At 41.7% G+C, this 21,033-nt stretch overlaps 1 protein-coding gene across 2 annotated transcripts; it reads right to left on the bottom strand.

Moving 5' to 3' along the window:
- Positions 1-3,979: 3,979 nt before the first annotated feature.
- LOC143121518 (galectin-9-like) lies at positions 3,980-20,918 on the bottom strand. Of its 2 annotated transcripts, XM_076281910.1 has the most exons (11): positions 20,647-20,918; positions 20,435-20,523; positions 18,231-18,438; positions 9,268-9,387; positions 9,056-9,082; positions 6,795-6,827; positions 6,671-6,709; positions 5,878-5,910; positions 5,673-5,761; positions 4,706-4,862; positions 3,980-4,384 (listed from the first exon to the last, which is right to left on the bottom strand). In XM_076281910.1, exons 1-11 carry the CDS (start codon positions 20,680-20,682, stop codon positions 4,238-4,240), a joined length of 978 nt encoding a protein of 325 aa, XP_076138025.1. In that variant the 5' UTR covers positions 20,683-20,918; the 3' UTR covers positions 3,980-4,237. The 2 variants fall into 2 exon arrangements, with proteins under 2 accessions (XP_076138025.1, XP_076138026.1); XM_076281911.1 differs by lacking the exon at positions 6,795-6,827 and having other exon boundaries at positions 20,647-20,914.
- Positions 20,919-21,033: the final 115 nt, after the last annotated feature.

Below are 21,033 nucleotides of genomic sequence, written 5' to 3'. Positions count from 1 at the left end.
TTGATTTAACATCAATCATATTGACCCAATTTATAGACCAGTGACTACATGTTAGATTGATCCCTTGTTGGACGTCTTTACAACCACAAGCAAGCCATAGCTTGTAATGCTAAAATAGTATGAAATTATAGATGCTCAACATGGTGGTCAAAACCTTGACTAATTCTTGACATCAAATTGACATCACGGTGCCCGCTGGGATATTCACCAGCGGAAAGTTGAATTCGGTATTTTGCACTTCAGACCCATTGTCTGACACTGTATTGGTGCAGTGGGCCCTGGGTTCCTCCTGGTGCATAACAATGGCTGGACACATGTATAGCGAGAATGTGCAGGCAGTTCCTGGAGGATGATGGCATTGATACCATTGACTGTCCCCCCACACTCCCCTGACTTAAATCCGATTGAACACCTCTGGGACATTATATTTTGGTCCATCCAACACCGCCAGGTTGCAACACCGACTGTCAAGGAGCTCAGTGATGGCCATGTCCACATCTGGGATCAGATACCCCAGGACACCATCTGCTGTTTCATTAAGAGCATGCCCCAATGCCATCAAGCATGTCGGGGCCATACAAACTACGGAGTACCATCATGAGTTGCTGCGCTGAAATTCAAGCAAAATGGACTAGCTTGCCACATCATTTTTTCCACTTAGATTTTCGGGGGGTCTTTTAATTCAGTCCTGTGGATTGATCATTTTCATTCCCAAATAACGAAGTGGCATCCTTTTGTTCCTAACATATTACCCAGACCATATCAGTTTGAATCCTACCTCACAGGATGCTCGTTTAACGTATCATGGCTTGGAGAGCTGTCCGCACCTCACCAGGGGTCTCCCAGGGCTCAGTACTGGGCCCCCTTCTCTTTGCTATCCACACCACTTCTTTGGGACAGATTATTCATTCACACAGCTTCTCATACCACTGTTATGCAGATGACACACAGCTTTATCTGTTCTTTCCACCTGATGACCCCTTGGTCTCGGCACGGACCTCGGATAGCCTCTCAGACATATCTACATGGATGAAGGCACACCACCTCCTGCTAAACCACTCATAAACCAAACTGCTGGTCTTCCCAGCTAAACCTACTGCTCCCACCTACTCGAATGCCCTCATACAGGCATATATGCTACCCCCCGAACATTGCGCTCTTCAGACAAACATCGTCTAGCTCTGCCACCTCAGGTCAATCCAAACTTTGTTCATCTGTTATTCCTCGTTGGTAGAACGCGCTACTAGTTCCTACTAGAGCTGAAGTCAAAAAACTCCTGAAGACCCAGCTTTTCAGAGAATATCTCCTCTCGTAGCACTACTTACAACTAGCTAATTCTAGCACTTACCACCTGACTTGACTGTATAAAAACAGCACTCACTGATGCACTTTTCTCTATTGTACTCTACCTTTTTGAATTGTTTTAAATTATTCTAGAATTGTTGAGAGAATTGTTTTAAAAGCGTTAAACTGTTTACCAGGTTGTAAGTCGCTTTGGCTAAAAATGCGTCAGCCAAATGTACAGTAATGTAGATATCCAGCATGATGTTTTTTCCCCATTGAGATCTGATGTGTTTTATTTTTTAAAGTGTATAATTTTTTTGAGAAGAAGGTAGAATAAGAATGTATTGATGATGTAGGTAGTTACTTCAATTAACCAAGATATAGAATAATTGGCTTATTTTCTTACACATAGTGGCCATATTGGAATCTTACCAGATTATACTTGATGCCTCGTATATGATTGAGGTTGTCATGTGATAAAATGACTGTTTGAACTTTGAAACTTTGAAATTGTTTTTGAATGATATTTCTATCATGAATAACAATAGAGATGGTCTATATTTTCACATTTGTTATCCGCCATATCGGATTTCAAAATGGCCAACATCAAGTTTGTTTGGAAATCATGTCAATAGCTTCCTTGACCCTAAAAATTGAGTGTTAAACTTAAAAGACTTTTTTTATCTTGTTTAATTTTGAAGTTGTAGCAACAATTCTATTAAGAATGATAGCCATATTTGAATTCAAGGTGGCAGCCACAAGGGGGCGCTATGTGTTGGGGTCCATTTCAATTTTTGATCACTAGGGGTAGTAGTATAACTGTGCCAAGTTTCATGCTTTCTGCAAAAACTGAACGATTCCGGTGCTTAGCCGCTGTACTAAGATGTTTTTGTTTATTTATAAATAAATAAATAAATAAATAAAATTATGCTGATACCTTTTGCTTTTCCCAAATACAATGTAGCCTACAGGTGTAAGTGACCTTTCATCAATCCAGTGAACTGCCCTACTTGTGATTGTTTAGAGATTTTAAAGGTTTTATAACAATGCTACATCTTCTTTGGCTATTCTACAATCTATTCACCTTTTCAGCACCAGTAGGCTACTTTCTGTGCAGCCGCACACACACACTCAGGCATGCCAAACAAGCATACACAAAAGTTTCAAGAGTGGGGAGTGGAGTAAAATATGGAGACAAATTGAAGTGTGATTTATTTTCGCGGAACGGATGTACAGGACTGAGCGGCGGTCATATTTTGTACCGCTATGCGGTACATCTAGTTGTTAGTAGTATTAGTAGTGTCATTGTCAGTTCATAAACATTCTCTTAAAGTGCAACAGGTCTAATGAAAACACAACCTCTTTAAAATATTGAAATACATTTATAAACATGCTATAATGGAGTGTAGCAAGGTCTATGGACGTGAGGTTCTGTCTTGCTAGTCTGACCATATTGACACTTCAAAATCCTGAGACATTTACAGAAACACTTCATTCTGGTCCAATGACATTCAAATGTCTTTCTTTCATCCTCAGGTAGGGCTACCTACTGTACATGGCATCTAGACACAGATATTGAGATCTGCTCACAGCAGTGGCGATTGCTGCTCTTTGGAACAGGGGAAGCTCTGGTAAAAATGGTAAATTATTAAATTAATATTATTAAGGTGCTATATTGTTCTTTGAGGGCAAAAAGTATCCCAAACAGTAGGCTATAGAGTTGGCATGGCAGACATGGCATGTAGCCTACACAGGCTACCTAATTTAGCCTAAATACACAACTGGAACAAAAGCAAGTCACAAACTCTGTAACTCCACATTACGGATTTTATTTACAGTATGCTATTTACAAAGACAAATAGAAACCGACTGTATTGCTCCCAAATTATGAGAATTTGAGCTGTAACTTGCCTTGTCTCTCGGCTTCACCTGCCAACACTAACGTTAACGCATCCCTGCCTTGAACTTGAACCACTTCCTGTCAGATCGCGACATATGCTGTCAATCAAAAAGAGTCCAGCCTCTATAACGGTTCCTCCAATCATCATACAGAAGCTCGGCGTCCGGGCCATCCCACTGTCCCATTCACTCCCAGAGACGCCGGGCTTCCCTGGAAATGACGATTTTGTGGCGCTTGTCCAATAAACGTGTAGCTTTTCTGCACTGAAATCAGCCCACTCTGTAGTGCCATTGAAAGCCAGTGAAGCCGAGCGTCTATGGGTTTTTTGCATGTTTTTTTGATAGATCGTGTTGTTACAGCAATGTATTACGGGTGCGAAATCACGATAAATGACCGGCAAAACCTTATTGCTGAACAAACTAGCCATGAAGTTGAACATTTTTTCAGCATGTTCTAGTTGGAATAGTAGGCTAGAAGCTAATGTAATAGTGTTATTTGATGCGATTTTCCGTGATATTTTAGAGGAGGCTGAGCTTCCCCTGTAGTCTTAGAGCAATCGCCTCTGGCTCACAGTACTCTAAGGTATGACTAGTCCATTAGCCAAGTCAAGTCACTTTTATTTATATAGCGCAATTTTGTATGCACAGAGTCTATAGAAATGTATTATACAGTACGTATGTATTATTAGCTACATTAGGAGTATCAGAGACAGCAAGCTTAAACCTACAGCCACAGTTACCCTAAAATTGTCACCAGACTTGTATCAGGTTGTGTGAATAGAAATAGACTCATATATTGTTTTTATCATTATTCTTTATTTGTACGTAATGTACATTTTGGTATTATTATACTAGCTTACATGTAAACTAGGCTATTGTGAAAAACATTTTGAGATTTACTTTTTTCCAGGAAAGCAAAAGAGGATACATTAGGTTAGTTAGTCATTTGATTATTGTGTTGTTGGTAAAATAGAATTGGTATATACCGGTACATCAACAATAAAGAAGATACAATTGTGATCTCTTGTGCTGAATGGTTTTGGTCATTTTCTGCCTAAACTGTGACAGAGTTGAGAGTCAAGTCTCCATCAACCTCCAACATATCGATCTCCTTAAGGTTGCTGTGGCGATGCCTGAAGGTGTGCACTTGATTGCCATTCACCATAACATTGTAAGTTTGAGGACTGCATACAATAGTCAGCTGAAACACAAAATCCAACATCATATTGAGTGAGATGATGAAAATATCATATAACTGAATGTAGCAATTCAGCATACTGTAGGCTACTATATTTATCATCACATGACATTGAAAATGGTATACCAACAACTGCATTGATAATACTACACCATAAGATATTGTATAGATTTCAGGTTTGATTACTGCTCTGCTTAACATTTTGTGTTGCATCTACAGTCAGCACAACTCACGTTGTGAATAATTTGCATTTCTGATCATTTATTAATAAGTATTTCCTCTAAGGATTAACAGAGGCTCAACAAAGGTTGTTCTAATTATTACCATGAACTGCTGGCCGCGGTGAAAGGGCATTCCACCTCCACGCTCCTCACTACCCCACTTCTCGTGCATATGGCTGTTACGCACCACTGTGTTCTCGTCAAAGCGCGGGTTGTAGTGGAGTGCTATACCAGTCCTGTGGCGCAGGTTCACAGCTATTCTGAAAGGGCAAAGGTCAGCAGCATTAGAGGAAAGTTAGAGGCACCTGTGAATGTGCTCCCATTGCATTGCATTTATTGCTGTCTTCTGCATCCAGTGGTAACTGAGCATTTGGAAATTACAGTTCTCTGTATGTGTTGCCAAGAGATATTTCGTTAGTTCTGGGTTGTACAGTTACTGCCTGTGATTGGTACGGAGCCCCTAAGGGGACATGAGCAAAAAAATCTAAAAAGTCAACATTATATTAGCCTACTATATAATACTGCATAATATAATGTTGACTTACAAACAAAGTCTTTATAGACTAATAAAGCCCATTGCTCTCCCATGTAGAACCTACAAAGCATCAATAGCCTACTTTTCATGTGCTCACGCGGAACTTTCAGGTGCTCACATAAACCTTTTCATGTGCGCACATGAAGGTTTCGTGTGAGCACATGAAAGTTTCGAGTGATCACATGAAGGTTTCACGTGAGCACATGAAAGTTTCGAGTGAGTACATGAAAGTTTTGCGTGAGCACATGAAACTAAACTTTAGATTTGTTTTGCTCATGTCCCCTTAGGGGCTCCGTAGATTGGCCAGTGTGGTGGGTCGGCAATATTTTTTTGGGATCTTAGTGTCAAATCAGATGTATGAGAAGCGCACACAAACAACAACGTTTCTTTTCTGAGTGACGCGTTCATGAATCAAACCTTGGCCTACTCAACAGAAGTCTCAGAAGCCCGACTCAGACAAACTGTATGTTAATGTAGCCTACGTTGTGGCCTACCTGGCCATGTTTACACTATTCTGGATTTGTTAGTGTCTAACCTTTTGGCAGCGCCGTTGATCACACCTTGGATTGTTATAGTCCTTCCAGGGTAGAGTCCACCATTTATGACGCTTTTGTATGGCACTGTCTTTTATAAGGAGAGATCACAAGACTATTCAGCCATAAAGTAACAGGTTTGCACATTAAAGTCATCACCAAATGGAATTTAGAAATATAGGTCATGTGAGATATAAATATTCTTACATAGACTACTGGTGGCGGATATGGAGAAGGAACCTGAGGATGAGAAAAGCACAACATGAACGGCAACATAAGACGAATGGAGACAAATGAAAATAGAGACAGAGTCAGACCCTACGGACCAAAACGGGTGATAAACATCTGTCATTTCTCATTACTACAGTGTATATTCTTACCCTGACCCTGACCCCTTGCCACAACACACCCACGCAGCAACTGAAAAATACTGTAAGAAGTCATAAACCTATAGAAGTAACAGGCCAACAACAGGTGATGCACATAAACATCACATGTTTTTATTATTTTATTTATACATATATACATATTTCCCCTCTTCTTTTCTCACTATTTTTATTCTTGTTTTAATTTGCCTTTTGTATATTTGTATTGTTCTTGTTTTGTTATTTTGATTTTTGTTGTTGTATGTTTTGTAACTCAGGGCATTGCTGTAAAAGAGCTTGATGCTCAGTCAATTTCTCCCTGAATAAAAAATGCTTGATGTTGATGATGATGTTTGTCTTGTCTTTATTTTTTATTAATGTCAATGTCTGTTAGTTAACGTCTGTTTTGATGTTCCTTTTTATCCATTATTACCCATTTTTATGTTTTTGCTTATATTTTGTTTGCTGTCTTCTGTATGTGTATCTGTATTAAAAAAAACTGTAAGAATATCTTGTGTCATCATCATTCTAATATTGTTATGATTAGAGTGCTACTACAGAATATCACTTTGTATGCTACTCATACAAATTGAATTGAATAACTTGTGATTGGTTTAACAACACACAACACTTACAGGATATCCAGCTGGGACGCCAGGAACAGCATACTGTGGCTGCAACAACAGTCAGTTTTTAAGTTACATGCTTACAAAAAGTATCAGTGTAATCAATGCAAAAGTACATACAACACACACACACAGGATATCCATGCGGCGGGAAAGCACACTGTGGCTGCAATGAAATGATGTTATTACAAGCTGACCAAACTAAAGAGAAGCTCCACAAGCTTTTTGTTGGTTTCGGGCTGTATTTTGGGCACCAGCGCATGGCGTAATACTCGTTATACACCCGCGGAAAGTTTAATTTGGTATTTTGCACGTTTACTTTTTAAGCATTGCGCCCAGGGGTGTGGCAATTAACAACCTAGGGAGGGGCCTGGCGCGTTGTCTAAAAATCGCTATCATACACCACCTAAACCTGGTCAGAAGTCAAGGGCGAGTTGTTCATATGCTATTTTAAGAGCGCATGTCAACAGTCATATTGGCAGGTGCACGCACCATCCTTCTATCATTCATGAACGCACACCAGCGCACGTCCATGCAAAGCATTACAAATTGCACGATTACAATGGGAAACATAATTAGAATAAAGATATTACAAAATACTGTACATCTCATGATGAGTAGTTATTCACCATCATTTGCAAACTGGTAATGACGGTTAAAAGTGATTAGGGGAGAGGCGAGAGACACGTATGGAGCACAGCTGAAGACGCACTGTCACGAGATATAAGCAACTCCTCTGCAGGATAAATGTTGTTTTATTCAATCATTTGAGCAACATACAAGGATACAAGGATACAAGGAAGTTTATTGTCACATGCATATAGTTACTGGAAGTAAGAAATGCAGTGAAATTATGTCTGGTGTCAGCCTATTTGTGCATTAATGGGGGGGGGGTGGGGGGGGGGGTAAAAAGTGCAGTAGAAAAGGGGTTTAGTAGATTAAGTGGCAAGGGCTGCATAAAAAAGGTGGGGGAGGATTGGGATTGGGTGGGGGGCACCAACAAGGAGCACCCAAGAGCAACAGGGGCAAGGAAAAACTCCCTTACCAAGGAAGAAACCTTGGGCAGATCCACGGCTCAAGGGGCTAACCCAACTGCCAGGGGTGTGTTGGGGGGATGACAGGGGAGTGGAGCAGTGACTGTGTGTGTGTGTGCGTAGTGTGTGTGTGTGGGCAGTGTGCTGTAAGTATGTTGGGGATGTGTGTTGGAGAAGCTTCCTGATGAAATAATGTGCTGTGTATGTGGGGGGGGGGGGGGGCAGGGACTTACTATTGCAAGCAGAGTACTGTATGTATGATGTATGTGAGTGATGACAGTGAAGATGTGTGTGTGGGCGGGAGGGGAGTGGAGCAGTGACTGTGTGTGTGTGTGTAGTGTGTGTGTGGGTAGGTGGGGGCAGTGTGCTGTAAGTATGTAGAGGATGTGTGTTGGAGAAGATCCTGAAGACAATGTGCTGTGTATGTAGGGGGGGGGGCAGTGTGCAGCAAGTATGTAGAGGAGGCTTACTGTAGCAAGCAGTGTGCTGTATGTATGTGGAGTGATGACAGTGATGATGTAAGTGTGTGTGTTGGGGGTGGGGTGGGGGGTGGGGCAGAAAGGCTAGGCAATCAAGGACATGGGTAGACGAGTAAACTCGACCGTGGCGCCTAGAGGTTTAAGAGCGCATGTCAACAGTCATATTGGCAGGTGCACGCACCATCCTTCTATCATTCATGAACGCACACCAGCGCACGTCCATGCAAAGCATTACAAATTGCACGATTACAATGGGAAACATAAATAGAATAAAGATATTACAAAATACTGTACATCTCATGATGAGTAGTTATTCACCATCATTTGCAAACTGGTAATGACCATTAGGGTAAGTGTTGCTTTTTCCAGCCTATGTTTTCGGTGGTAACCCATTGTCAGTCAATAGTGAAAGTAACTGCATATAACTTGTCGTTGACTGCCTCCTTGGTGAAGTTAGTTTCACTTTGCCAATGAGTTCAAATAATAGACGAGTACAAATGCGTGAAGGCTATGCTAGGTTTTAGTAAAGCATGGTTTAAGAATGACTATTCCATACGGTCTCTCGCAAGCAGCCTCCTTCAAATGCGCTGTTGAATGCCAAAATACCGATGCATTTATTTGACATATTGCGCGTTGTGCCGTTAAAGGGAATGACAGATGTCATTCTCATTGGTTTAAAATTATGTTACGCCCCAAACACACCCATATGACTGATTAAAAGACCTAGGAATACCTTGTTACGCCATGCGCTCCACTTTTGATAACGAAACCCCTCCCAATGTGAACTGGACATTCTACTAAATTTGAATAGACTTTTGGCGAGTGACGATGCACTTTAGAATTTCATGATAGGGCCCTTCATAACAGAACAGATTACTTACAGGGTATGCAGGCTGGGGGATGCAGGGCTGAAAAGGACAAATGTGAAATATGTATTTTTGGTTTTGGATTTGGAAGTCATGTTTCATATCATTCAGCAACAACACTAACCCTTCTAGCCTGATGACAAAAACCTGCATAATAACTGTAATGTTGATACTGTAACATGCTACTGTAACTTGGAACATTTTTAAATTCAGACAGGTTTGCTCACCTGAGGGCTCTGGAAAGCTATGGAACTGATCTCCACCATTCCATCCACACGGATTGTATCCACAGCAGCAAAATGGATGCGATGTCTGAACTCCATGAAGTGGCTACCATTAGTGGCAATCTGACATCAGAACAAAAGAAGCTGTGAATGTCTTTGTGTACAAAATAAAAAAAAAAAACATCCATCAAATATCATCTATTAAATCTGAATATCCGTCCATAGAATGGGGTAATGTTTGGATGGTTCCATAAACTTTACTGAAGATAGTTAATTTCCCAGTGTTTAAATGATATAGCCAGCAAGATTATAATTGTAACAAAAACCAAAACCACCAAGAATCTAGGACACTCACTAAATTGTATGCAATCCACTCTCCTAGTCTAGATGTATAGATCAGTGGTTCTCAAACTTTTCACGATGAGTAGGCTACCACCTCAGAAAATAATTGTCTGTACAAGTTACCACCATTATTACTGGCATTAAAATACAATGGTGCAGGCCAATTTCACATATTGTATATTGTACATACAGTTTTGCGTTGTTTGTTGCTGGCAAGTGCCATGGAAGCTTCACTAGTCACTTGTGTTGGGCTCATTGTCACCAATTTCAGTTTCTGCTCAACATATTCACCACACTTCTCTTTCTAATACATCCAGTTTGGAGCCATGATTGCATGAATGTTTTTGATCCATCACGTTTGCTTCCTTTTCCGTTGCTTGCCATCACAGCTTAGCTTGTCAACCATTTGCTATTGCTTGTAAAAGTCCTGGCAGGTAGCGATTTCATCAAAGATTTTTGGTATATCCAGTTTTTAATATTTTTTTCCGAATTGTTTACAACTTAGTGTTGTATATAATTGTAATAATTGTTGCAAACTAGTACTACGAACAAAATATTAGTGCATTCATGGATCTACATCCTTATGCATGCTTCCTGCCAGGACTTTTATGGGCTTTTCCCAAATCACGGAAGTAACGTCGATGCAGTGGTAGATAGCAGCAGAGAGTAGAATCCATCAGGCAAGTGTTATTTAAATAAACTCCTGGTGTACTTACAAAGTACTTACAGGTGTACAAAGTACTTACAGGTGTACTTTTCAATGCCTCGTTTTATGAGTACAGAACATAGGTGTCCTACTGTAGAAGTTTCGTACCATTCAGGGCATTATTAGTGGGGTAATTTACGAGATACTCTATAGGTTCCATAAGCGCCTGCAGAAAGTCATTAGTTTCTGACAGTGCTACTCGACCAGGGTTCGACCAAGGGAAAACGGGTTCTGGGAGGGTGTTTGGCTCGGGGTCATCGTGCAAAGGACCCTAGGGTGAAATTACTCCGAACCATCGCTTTAAGTGTAATAAGAGTGGTCACATAGCACGCTATTGTACATCAAACACCCGCCCACCTAGCCTCAGGTCTCCAATGCCAGAGGAGACTGATAATAAGTCAACACGGGTTGCAAAACCAATTGATAATTTGATAGGGTCCTGTCCTGTTTTATCAAAAAAGATGGCTAATGTAGATGTTCCATGTTTACTTGATACGGGATCAATGGTCACAACCATTGCTGAGAGTTTTTTTAAACAACACCCTTTGGGTCTTTGCAGTGGTGGGGTTTAATCTTGCGGGTGGTTAGGTCTCAAGGCTGCAAATGGGTTGGATATTCCTTATGTGGGATATGTGAACATTAATGTTACTGTATTTGATGTGTGTCTTCCTAACTCTGGGGAACTGGTTGTCAAAGATTCCATCTCTGCATTACAAGAGCAGAAGGTAAAAGTGCCAGGTGTTCTAGGCATGAATGTAATTAAAAATTGTTATTCTGCCTTGTTTGGGAATTTCAGGCCCCTCAAGTGTTATCGGCGACCCCGGCCTGGAAAAAAGCCCTCCGCTGTTGCCAAAAAACAGAAGCCATCTTGCAGTCCCTAAAAGCACATAAGGCGAGGGTGCAGGGTAAGCGTTCCGTTAAGATTACAGCTGGCACAGTCACTATGGTTCCTGTTACCTGACTGCAGGTTTCCACACACCCAGTTGAGTTCCTCTTGGAATCCTTAGGACCAGAGGAGAATCCCCTTCCCGAGGGATTGTTGTTGTCTACCTGTTTAGTGTATGCCGAGAAATGACTGGTGCATGCCCCCATCACTAATGTGGGTACTGGGGATGTATGGTTAACACCCCGCCGGGTTGTAGGGACAGTCGTCTGTTAATCCATTGACAAAATCAGGGCCACAGTTAGAACTTGGTCCCAAAGATACTTTTACGGCATATGTGTCTGTGCAGACAGTGGAGTACACAGCCCCAAGGGAAGGTCAGATGTCCTTTCTAGAGTTTTTAGGTCTTTCCATGTCAAAGAGGGAACAAGCACTAAGTCTCTTACACAATCAGTCTTTATTTTCTAAGCATGTTGGAGACCTGGGCTGTTCCAGCCTGGTGCAGCATGAAATTCCTTTAACTAATGAAGCCCCTGTGCGACAACCCTACCAGAGGATTCCCCCTTGTCAGTATGATGCAGTAAGGGCTTACATCCAACAGCTCCTAGACAGTAAGGTCATTAGGGAAAGCAGTAACCCATATGCATCCCCCATAGTACTGGTACAAAAGAAAGATGGCAGCCTTCGGATGTGTGTGGATGACAGGCACCTCAATGGCAAGATGAGGAGAGATGCGTATCCACTTCCAAGGATTGAAGAGTCCCTTGATGCCTTGACGAGAGCAAAGTGGTTTTCTACCATTGACCTAGCTAGTGGTTACAACCAAGTGGAGGTTGCCGAGAAAGATCGCGCCAAAACTGCTTTTTGTACCCCGTTCAGCCTCTTTGAGTTCATATGAATGCCTTTCGATCTTTTCTATGCGCCGGCAACCTTCCAGCGGTTAATGGAGCGCATGTTTGGGGATAAACGTTTTCAATCTGTATTTGGATGATGTCATTGTTTTTTCTAACACTGTCCAGGAACACCTGCAGCGGTTAGAGGAAGTTCCAGACTCAGGTCACGTGGTGTCAAAGGATGACGTGACCACAGATCCAGATAAAGTAGCTGTAGTGCGGGAATGGCGGCGACCTGAACATCTGGCAGAACTCCGAGCTTTCCTTGGATTCGCTAGCTACTACCGTAGATTTGTGGAAGGCTTTGCAAAATTAGCGGCACTTTTCCATGCCCTAGTGGCCAGACTGTGCAGCACCCGTCGAAGGGGTAAGACACCTCATCTTTCTCTGGATGGCTTGTGGGATGGGATTTCCAAGCCCTGAAAGAGAGATTTGTAACTACACCTGTTTTAGCCTATACAAACTTTCAGAAGCCATTTGTGCTGGAAATAGATACCAGCTTTCATGGGCTTGGAGTGGTCCTCTCTCAAGAGCAGGAGGGTAAGTTGCGCCCAATTGCTTTTGCAAGTCGTTGTTTGAGGAAAGGGGAAAGAAATATGGACAATTACAGTTCAATGAAGTTAGAATGTCTTGCCTTGAAATGGGCCGTCTGTGAGAAGTTCAGGGAATATTTGCTGGGCAATTCCTTCACTGTGTACACAGATAATAACCCCTTGTGTCACTTGCAAACTTCTAAAGTTGCCGCACTGAAGCAGAGATGGTTGTCACAACTGCCCTCTTTCAACTTAAAATATCAATACCATAAAATATCGTCCTGGACGTATCAATGGAAATGCTGATGGTCTGTCACAGCAAGTCATTGCAAAGACTTTTCCCGGGACTGAGGTTCCACCGTGCCTAAGGGAAGGATGGATGCGGCCCCCACAAAAATGGGGGTGATGGGGGCAGAAATATTGGCTTTTCCAGAGTGTTCACAGACAGATTTAGCTTTGTTGCAGGCCCTGGACCCCATCATTGGCCCCATCTGTACCGTGTGGAAGGAGGGCCATCCACCAAGCCCTAGATATTTGGATAGAGCGGGTCGAGCGGTGAGAGAGCTTGCCTGGCCTGTATCGGCTAATCTACACTCAAGATGGTCATCAGGAGGTGGCTCAGTTGTTACCTCAGTGTCTCCAGAAGGTGGTGATATCCAGCCTGCATGATGCACATGGCCATCAGGGGGTTGATAGAACTGCGGAGCTGGTGAAGAGTCGCTGTTATTGGCCAGGTATGTGGAAGGATGTGGAGAGGTGGTGCAAGGAGTGCAGACGGTGTATCCTGGCCAAGGCTGTCCAGCTTAAAATAAGGACCTACCTTGGGACACTACAAGCTATGAGACCCCATGAAATCAGCAAGTGATGGTAAACATACTGGTGCTCACTGATGTCTTCTCCAAGTTTACACAGGCAATTCCCACTCGAGACCAAAAGGCCTGCACTGTTGCGGATGTTCTTGTGCGCTATTGGTTTAGTGTGTATGGGGCACCCTGTCGACTGCATTTGGACGAGGGCAGACATTTTGAAAGCAGCCTGATACAGCAATTCTGTCAAACCTATGGAGTGGGGAAAAGCCGCACCACTGCCTATCATCCTCAGGGAAATGGGCAGTGTGAGCGGTTTAATAGGACATTGCATGATCTTCTCTGTACCCTCCCCCCAGAGAAGAAAAGGCCCCAGTATCTTCCGCATTTAGTGTATGCCTATAACACTACTGTGCATCAATCAACCGGTATAACACCATATTTTTGTGAGCCAAGAGTCATTTTTAGTCCCGCTCCCGCCTGCATCTGTAACATGATGTCCCGCTCCCGCCCGCTAAAGCCCGCATGCAGAAGGGATAGCCTATTCAGTTTTTCTTTCTGTCTCACGAAAGGAGCACACGAAAGGAGCACACACACCTCCACACAGACTCCAGATGTCAGTTTCTTGGTTCTGAATGTAGGCTAACAACTGAAGTAGGCCTAGTCTGGTGCCCTCTTCCTCTGTCATGCTTTTGATTTCGAGTTTTGACAATGAGCAGCAGGAACAAATTGAACCCACGTAAACGACAATATAGGCTATAGGCCTGCTATCTGTCAGTTATGCTTAAACCCCGTTTTTTAATGCTGCCTAACAGAACATCCAGCTGAACTATAGTTATGAACACTACTTTAATCGTTTCCATATTTAATTTTACGCACATATTTAATTTGCGGGAGTGCAGTGAATCATCGGTTTGTCCCGCACCCGCGAATGCACCTCTCTCATCCCGCCCGCTCCCGCAAAGAGCTTTCAAAAGTTGTCCCGCACCGCACTCTTTTGCGTCGGGACCCGCCGGTCCCGTGGGTCTACCGCGGGAGTGCAGACCTCTAAGGTGAAGCACACACTAATCCTGACGCAGTGAGCTGCCTGCTACCGCGGCACTCGGGGAGCAGTGAGGGGTTAGGTGCCTTGCTCAAGGGCACTTCAGCTGTTCCTACTGGTCGGGGTTCCAACCGGCAACCCTCCGGTTACAAGTCCGAAGCCCTAACCAGTAGGCCACGGCTGCCCACGTGACGTGGGTAATGATCGCCACTAGAGGGGTGTATGCTCTCCTTAAAGCAACACCAAAGAGTTTTTTGTACCTTAAAATAATGTTTCCAAAATCGTTTCTGTAGTTCGATGGAATGATACATAAGAAACTAAAAATTTGACTTGCGTATGATGTCGCAATACATTGTACTTTCATAAATCATGCAACATATTCTACCTTGTCTGTGGACATTGTTATTTGCAAAGCCGGTGCTGGATAAACAAATAGCGTGCGTGTGACAGAGGGAAAGTTCTTTGGTGTTGCTTTAAGATAGCTCTTCCCTATATGAGGAGGGATGGGAGGGAATGATCAGTGCCACTGATTGTCAGCACCTGTGTGCTGCTGCTCCTCAGACCAAGTATGCAACCAGCCGAAGGAGGTTGCTGGTTTTCTCCTTGCCTGGAGGTATGTTACTAGGCCTCTTTTGTTCTCTGTTTGTGGAGAGGTTGTGAACTGTTTTTATAAAAGTTGTTTTATTTTGTAACAGATGTAAGCAGATGTACTTTGTCCGGTGGTATGTATGTGAGTAATTTCAGCTTCTGCAGGTAATGGGAATTTCATCTGTTTAGTTTCTGCATGTTAACCTTTTAGAGCAGGGATTCCCAAACTGTGGTACGCGTACCCCCGGTGGTACGCGAGCTGCCACTAGGGGGTACGCGAGATGAAAAGGGCAATGGCGGAAAGGAGTTAAAAATGATTAATTAATTAATACTCTAATTAATTCATAAATAATACATAATTTCGAATCAGGTTATAATGATATGGAAATGTGAAATTAAAGGAAATCATTTGTAAACTCTATAATAGGGTATGTTTTCATTAAAAAATAAGCTACACACAATAGGCTACACGTGATTTCCTGCGGGCAGCCAGAATATCTAGCGCGTTAGTTTCGTTGACGTATAGGCTAGGTAGAAGGCTGTGTAAACATGGAAAACTGGCTAAAAACAGGGACACTGTCCAAAAGGCCTAATTAAAGCGATCGAAGAGGAGAAGCAAGAGAAACAGAGCAGGACACAGGTAACGATGGAATGGGATGGGGGGCAGACTATTGAAGGTGGAGATGGAGCGCAGGGGGATAAAAGAAAGAACGAGACAGAAAAGACTGCGCGAAGAAAACGAAAGTATGATGAGGCATATAGGCCTAGGCTTCACGTGGATTGGGAGACAGACTGCCCAAAGCCACAGTGCATGGTCTGCAGTGAGATGCTACCTAACCATACTAATGTGGTTCTCCACATTGTTTTTTTTAATGTGAGAGCTCATAGACCAGTTGCACATTTTGATTATGTTATCATGTAGGGTGGCTAATTAAACAACGATGCCTGGAATGCGTCAATAGAATGAGTTACTTTTTTATGTGTTGGATGGTGGGGGTACGCGAGCCGAGTCAGGATGTAGAAGGTGGTCCGCGGGGAAAAAAGTTTGGGAACCGCTGTTTTAGAGGATATGCTGCTGATGTTACTTTTGTCTGTTGTAGACTATGGGGGATCTTTTCTTCTGAGAGGGTGGCAGCGTAGAGGCTTTGTTGCTTCGCTGTTCCTCTTGTGTTCTTTTGTCTTTTCTTTTGGTTATATGTGATTGTGTATGCATATGCTTGTGTTTTCTTTTCTGCTAGCCAGCAGCGGTGGTAATTGCTGATAGATGGATCAGCTTGTGTGAGTTATGTGAACTACTACTGCGCTGGTTAGCAGGTTTATGGGTCATTCTATAATTCAGGGTACATTTCCCGTCTCCATGATAAAGATTTAGTTATTATCAAAAAAATAAATCTTTATGGAATCTATTTTGAACAATTATGCTAATAAGACAACCTTTCACCAATAACAATGCTTTATTATTTTAGACCCAATTTATCCACAAAATATTAACTTAATTACTTCTACACCCCATATTATTGACTGTCTCAGAGCCATGCATTCAACTTGACTAAACATGATGTTCTCAAGTCTAACAATCTATTTTTTGGAGATTCATTTCCTAACTGTTATAACATCAGTTATATACAATGTCCATTTGCTGTATTATGCAAGATTTAAAAAATATATATAATTTTGGTCCGTCTCAAAGTTCTTGTCAACTCTGTTACCTCTGTTATAAAACTGGGTGGAAAGGCAGTGAGATATGTTAAGCTTCTTCTCTCATTAATTTGAACAAAATGTTGAGGATACACCAACAGTAGATTAATAATCTGTCAACTCTGTTATTGCGTTATTGGAGTGAAACTCTCACTCGATTTTTAAAAAACAAAATGATTAAAAGCCATTCAATTCTGGTTTTATACATATCATGCAGTTTGAGGTTAGGATGTGGAGCTAAGCCACAAAATGATGGGAAATGTCAACTCTGTTATCGTCAACTCTGTTAATTCTGTGGTAATTCTGTGGTAATTGTGCATAGATTAATAATAACAGAGTTGACAATGATGTGCTGTCAACTCTGTTTTCAATAGCATTTAATGAGAGTGTCAACTCTGTTCATTTAAGATTTTGCTCTTAAAATGATGACTAAATATATTTTTTTTGTTTCAAATGTATATCAGAAGATGTGTTACAACTAATATTTTTACCACATGATTTTTAATATGTAGAAGCCTTTTTTTAAGAAAATATGCACCTATTAGAAACTTGCCAGTGGAATGTGTTGTTTTTTTTTTATTTCAGGACAAAAAGTAGCAATCTTATCAGATTCAAAATTGCTACAGTGACTTAAGAGACAAACGTTCTCTTAGGGAAGGCATAATTTAAAAATGTATCACATTTGCTAAATATGTATAATTTACTGAGTTTGTCTCTAACAGAGTTGACAATTTTTTCTGTCTTACATGGTTTAAGCTCAGCAAATACTTGTCATGTTAACTTTGAAGTGTGTTCTATGACTATAAAAAAGGTTTAATGATAAAAACTCATTGCATTTTTTTGGTTTCTTTCTATACTTGAAATGTAGGCCTACCCTGAATTATAGAATGACCCTTATATTGTTTGTTTGTTTGTTTTGTCAAACCATTCCCTATAAGTGTCTTTGTCTAACCCAGCGTCTAGTGCATGTACAGTATGCGATTGTTGGGAGGTGGAGCGGGGCTTATGTTTGTGGCACGTTTGCTTGAGTTTGAATCTTTTGTTTGGCACCTTTTGAGGCCCTGAGTGTATTTGATCTTTTGTTTGGTTGTTGAATCCTTTTTTGGTTGTAACCCCCCTGCTCTGTCTCAGAAGGTGGATGGTTAGAAGCTGTGGTTGATCTAGCTAACTGTGGGGGAAGGCTTACTAAGTGTTGCATGTGCTCTCAAACTGTTCTCCATGAAATACATGTAATGTATGTATACTTTTTTTCGTGAAAGACAAAAAAATAGTTTAAATTTAACTTCAGTGATCGCATGGTTAAGGATTTTGAATGGTAGGCCTATATATATTTTATATAATTTGAAGTGATTGTTATCTTTATAAAAAAATATTGGAGACTCCTGGAGTACCACTAGAGCATCACTACCCGTAGGCCCTACCACAGTTTGAGAACCACTGATCTAGATCATCAAACTCCCATTAGTCGCACCCACCTTGTATGAGTCCCGACCAACTTGGATCATTAGGTTGAAGGATGATCCCTGCGGGAAGGGAGTTGGATGCTTTCGCTCCTCTTGGCCCCATCTGGAGTGCTGGAAGGTATTGGTCACCACATAACCAGGGCTGGCATCATATCGCGGGTTGAAGTGAAGGGCGACATCTGCCCCTGCTGCCGAACCGCACTGTAGATTCACGTGGAATCTGTATGTGTAAATGGACGGAGGAGAGAGAAATCCAGTGGTCACAGTGCCGGCGCTATGGTGGGGCCTTCGTAGGCCGTGCCCCCCCTAGCGGTCATTGATGCCCCTCCTACCACAGGCCATGGCGTGGCAAAGAAAAAATCCCTTTTAGTCATTATTTTAATATTAAATGTGCAAACTGTAACTTAAATTAAATCAAATTAAATTAAGGGGAGAACGCATCATTTTAGTTGTGCATAGCAGGTTACTAGGCTTGGTCAATCCTCATTGGTCGCCGAGTAGCTAAACTTTTTACATTTGAATTTGTATCTAAACGTTGAACTGCAGCCGCAGAATCCATTGCATTTCAAGTTGTTGGTTGAATCGGAAATAAAAATAAAACAGTTTGTCTGTCCTTATAGGTAGTTAGCCTATAATATTATCGACAAAAAATGGATTTACGAAAATGGCTTAGGCCTGGACCTCTTCGTCAGCCTCTTACAGCAGCAGACTCGGACAATCTGGAACATTGGATGCCTTCGCGAGTGTGGGCTATCATAATTGGAAACACGCCATGACCAAAGACCGTGGATTTCATAAACATGAAACTTCGGAGGGACCACATGTCTTGTAATGCAATGTGGAAGGAGAGGGAGATGCGTTGCAATACAAGGAATGCAACCCTTGTCAATGCAAGTCAACTAAGGAACAATCAGTATTATGTGTCATCACTAATAGATGTAGTTGGGTTCTTGGTTGAAAACCAGTTGCCGCTACGGAGGAAGATTAATGCTTTTGGCTATACAATGACAAGCCAGCTGGAATCTGCCACTCTATTTACAATGACAAACCTCTCGCCTGCGCGCGGAAGGTGCGTTTAAGTGGAGTAAAGTCAGATCTGCTACGTGGTGGAGAGCGGACTCAAAAGTATAGCATCCATGTACCATGGCGTTGTTACATTTTGACATTGTAAAGTTCTCAAACTGTTTAGAGGTGGATAAACTATTTCTGACATGTCAGAGGTGAGTAAACTGCATTTATTTGCGTTTAGCCTCTACGACAGCCCTTGTGTGTCATCTGAGTGATCCTCCGTCCTCGCTGGAGTAGAGACAAACTTTATGCTACCCCACCCCTTTCTACTGTTTTATTATCGACAGTATGTGTAATTAACATGATATGGAAATTAACAATAAATATATAAATATAAAAAGAAATAATAGGCCTAATTAAGAAAAACATAAAATATTTCTCAAACGGCAGTGCCCCCCCACCGATGACCCAATGCCCCTCCAGTAGATCTGCTCTGGCGCCGACTCTGAGTGGTCATCAGCTTGTCCCATACACGGGTTTCTCGTTTACCAACAAAACTAGATGCGCGAGCAGCCGTGGGGCAGAAGACGCTTGGTGGCCGTCCACAACGTTACTTAACCTAAATAGACGGCTGCTGTAAGCTACAATCGGATTTTTTTGTATAGCCTACCCCTGTTGTCTCAATGATAATAACATCTCATTTCAGGATATATTTCAGAGTTTGCCATTCATTTGCATTATTAATATAACATCGTAGGCATATTTTGACATTTTTGGCGAAGACATGCATTCCGTTAGGGATATTGAACATATTGAACATTCTCTAACCATCGTGATTTCGAATTGGTGCAGTTTTCAGCATAAAAACTCATTTTATTCTTTTAATGGAGAGCACTGCTCTATGCTGTTTATGGTGCTTTCTGCCTCTTAGTTGCACACGCATGTTTTCGTGACGTTGCATATAAATTCATAGGCCTACAGAAAAAATATACAGTATTGAAATATGTTTTTAAAAATATATAGGCCTACTCTTTGGCCAATTTCGGATATTTACATATATTTCAAAATATATTGTGAAAATATATTTAAAATAAAGGCTATTTTTGTGTATGGTGCTATAACTGTAGGCCTACACGAAACAGTCTACGAAGCACTATTTTCATTTGCTCTGTGTGTGCGTGTCTGGCTCAGGTTAGAAAACAACAAACCTGTTTGCTCCTGGAAGGACTCGGCCAGATATAATGATACTTTTGCCTTCCTGAAGACGTCCATGAATTGACCCATTAAAGGGGATCATCTGGAGGAGAAAAGAAAGTACAAGTAAACTACAATAAGGAACAGACTGATATTAGCCTGGTTTGGAGAAACGTCTACTTAATGGACAGATCAACAATATGAGATAAGAATTTAGCCGACTCACCGGGTTGTAAAAAGGCTCCTGTGGATAAAAGGCCATTCTTAAAAAATAACTTTTCCTTCTAAAAGGGTAAACGTGTCTAGTTGTAAGGCACTAACTGCGCTACAAAGTGAAACCGATCACTGATTAAATGCCACAGGAGAAGAGGGGCGAAGAGAGAAAAAGCAGTGTGTAATTTCGCGGAAATCATACAAATCTGTGTCCGCGTTTTGTTTTCGTTCCCTGTTATATTTAATGATTGCAGTAGGCTATTCTGCGACTTCCACTTCCAATAAGGCATGGTTCAAGAGAGGATTGCTGTGCCAATGTTTTCTCAGCGATTCTCTGTAATCGAGTTTCTTCACTGAGCTGAGATCATCTCACCTCACAGCTCCCTTTATTTACTCATTT

The sequence above is a fragment of the Alosa pseudoharengus genome, unplaced genomic scaffold, assembly GCF_046254945.1.
Source record: "Alosa pseudoharengus isolate Yale_2024_CS ecotype anadromous, Long Island Sound unplaced genomic scaffold, YU_APseudo_1.1 YU_APseudo_1.1_scf_13, whole genome shotgun sequence".
In the NCBI taxonomy this organism is placed as follows: domain Eukaryota; kingdom Metazoa; phylum Chordata; class Actinopteri; order Clupeiformes; family Clupeidae; genus Alosa; species Alosa pseudoharengus.
This window is presented reverse-complemented; position numbering and strand designations above follow the sequence as displayed.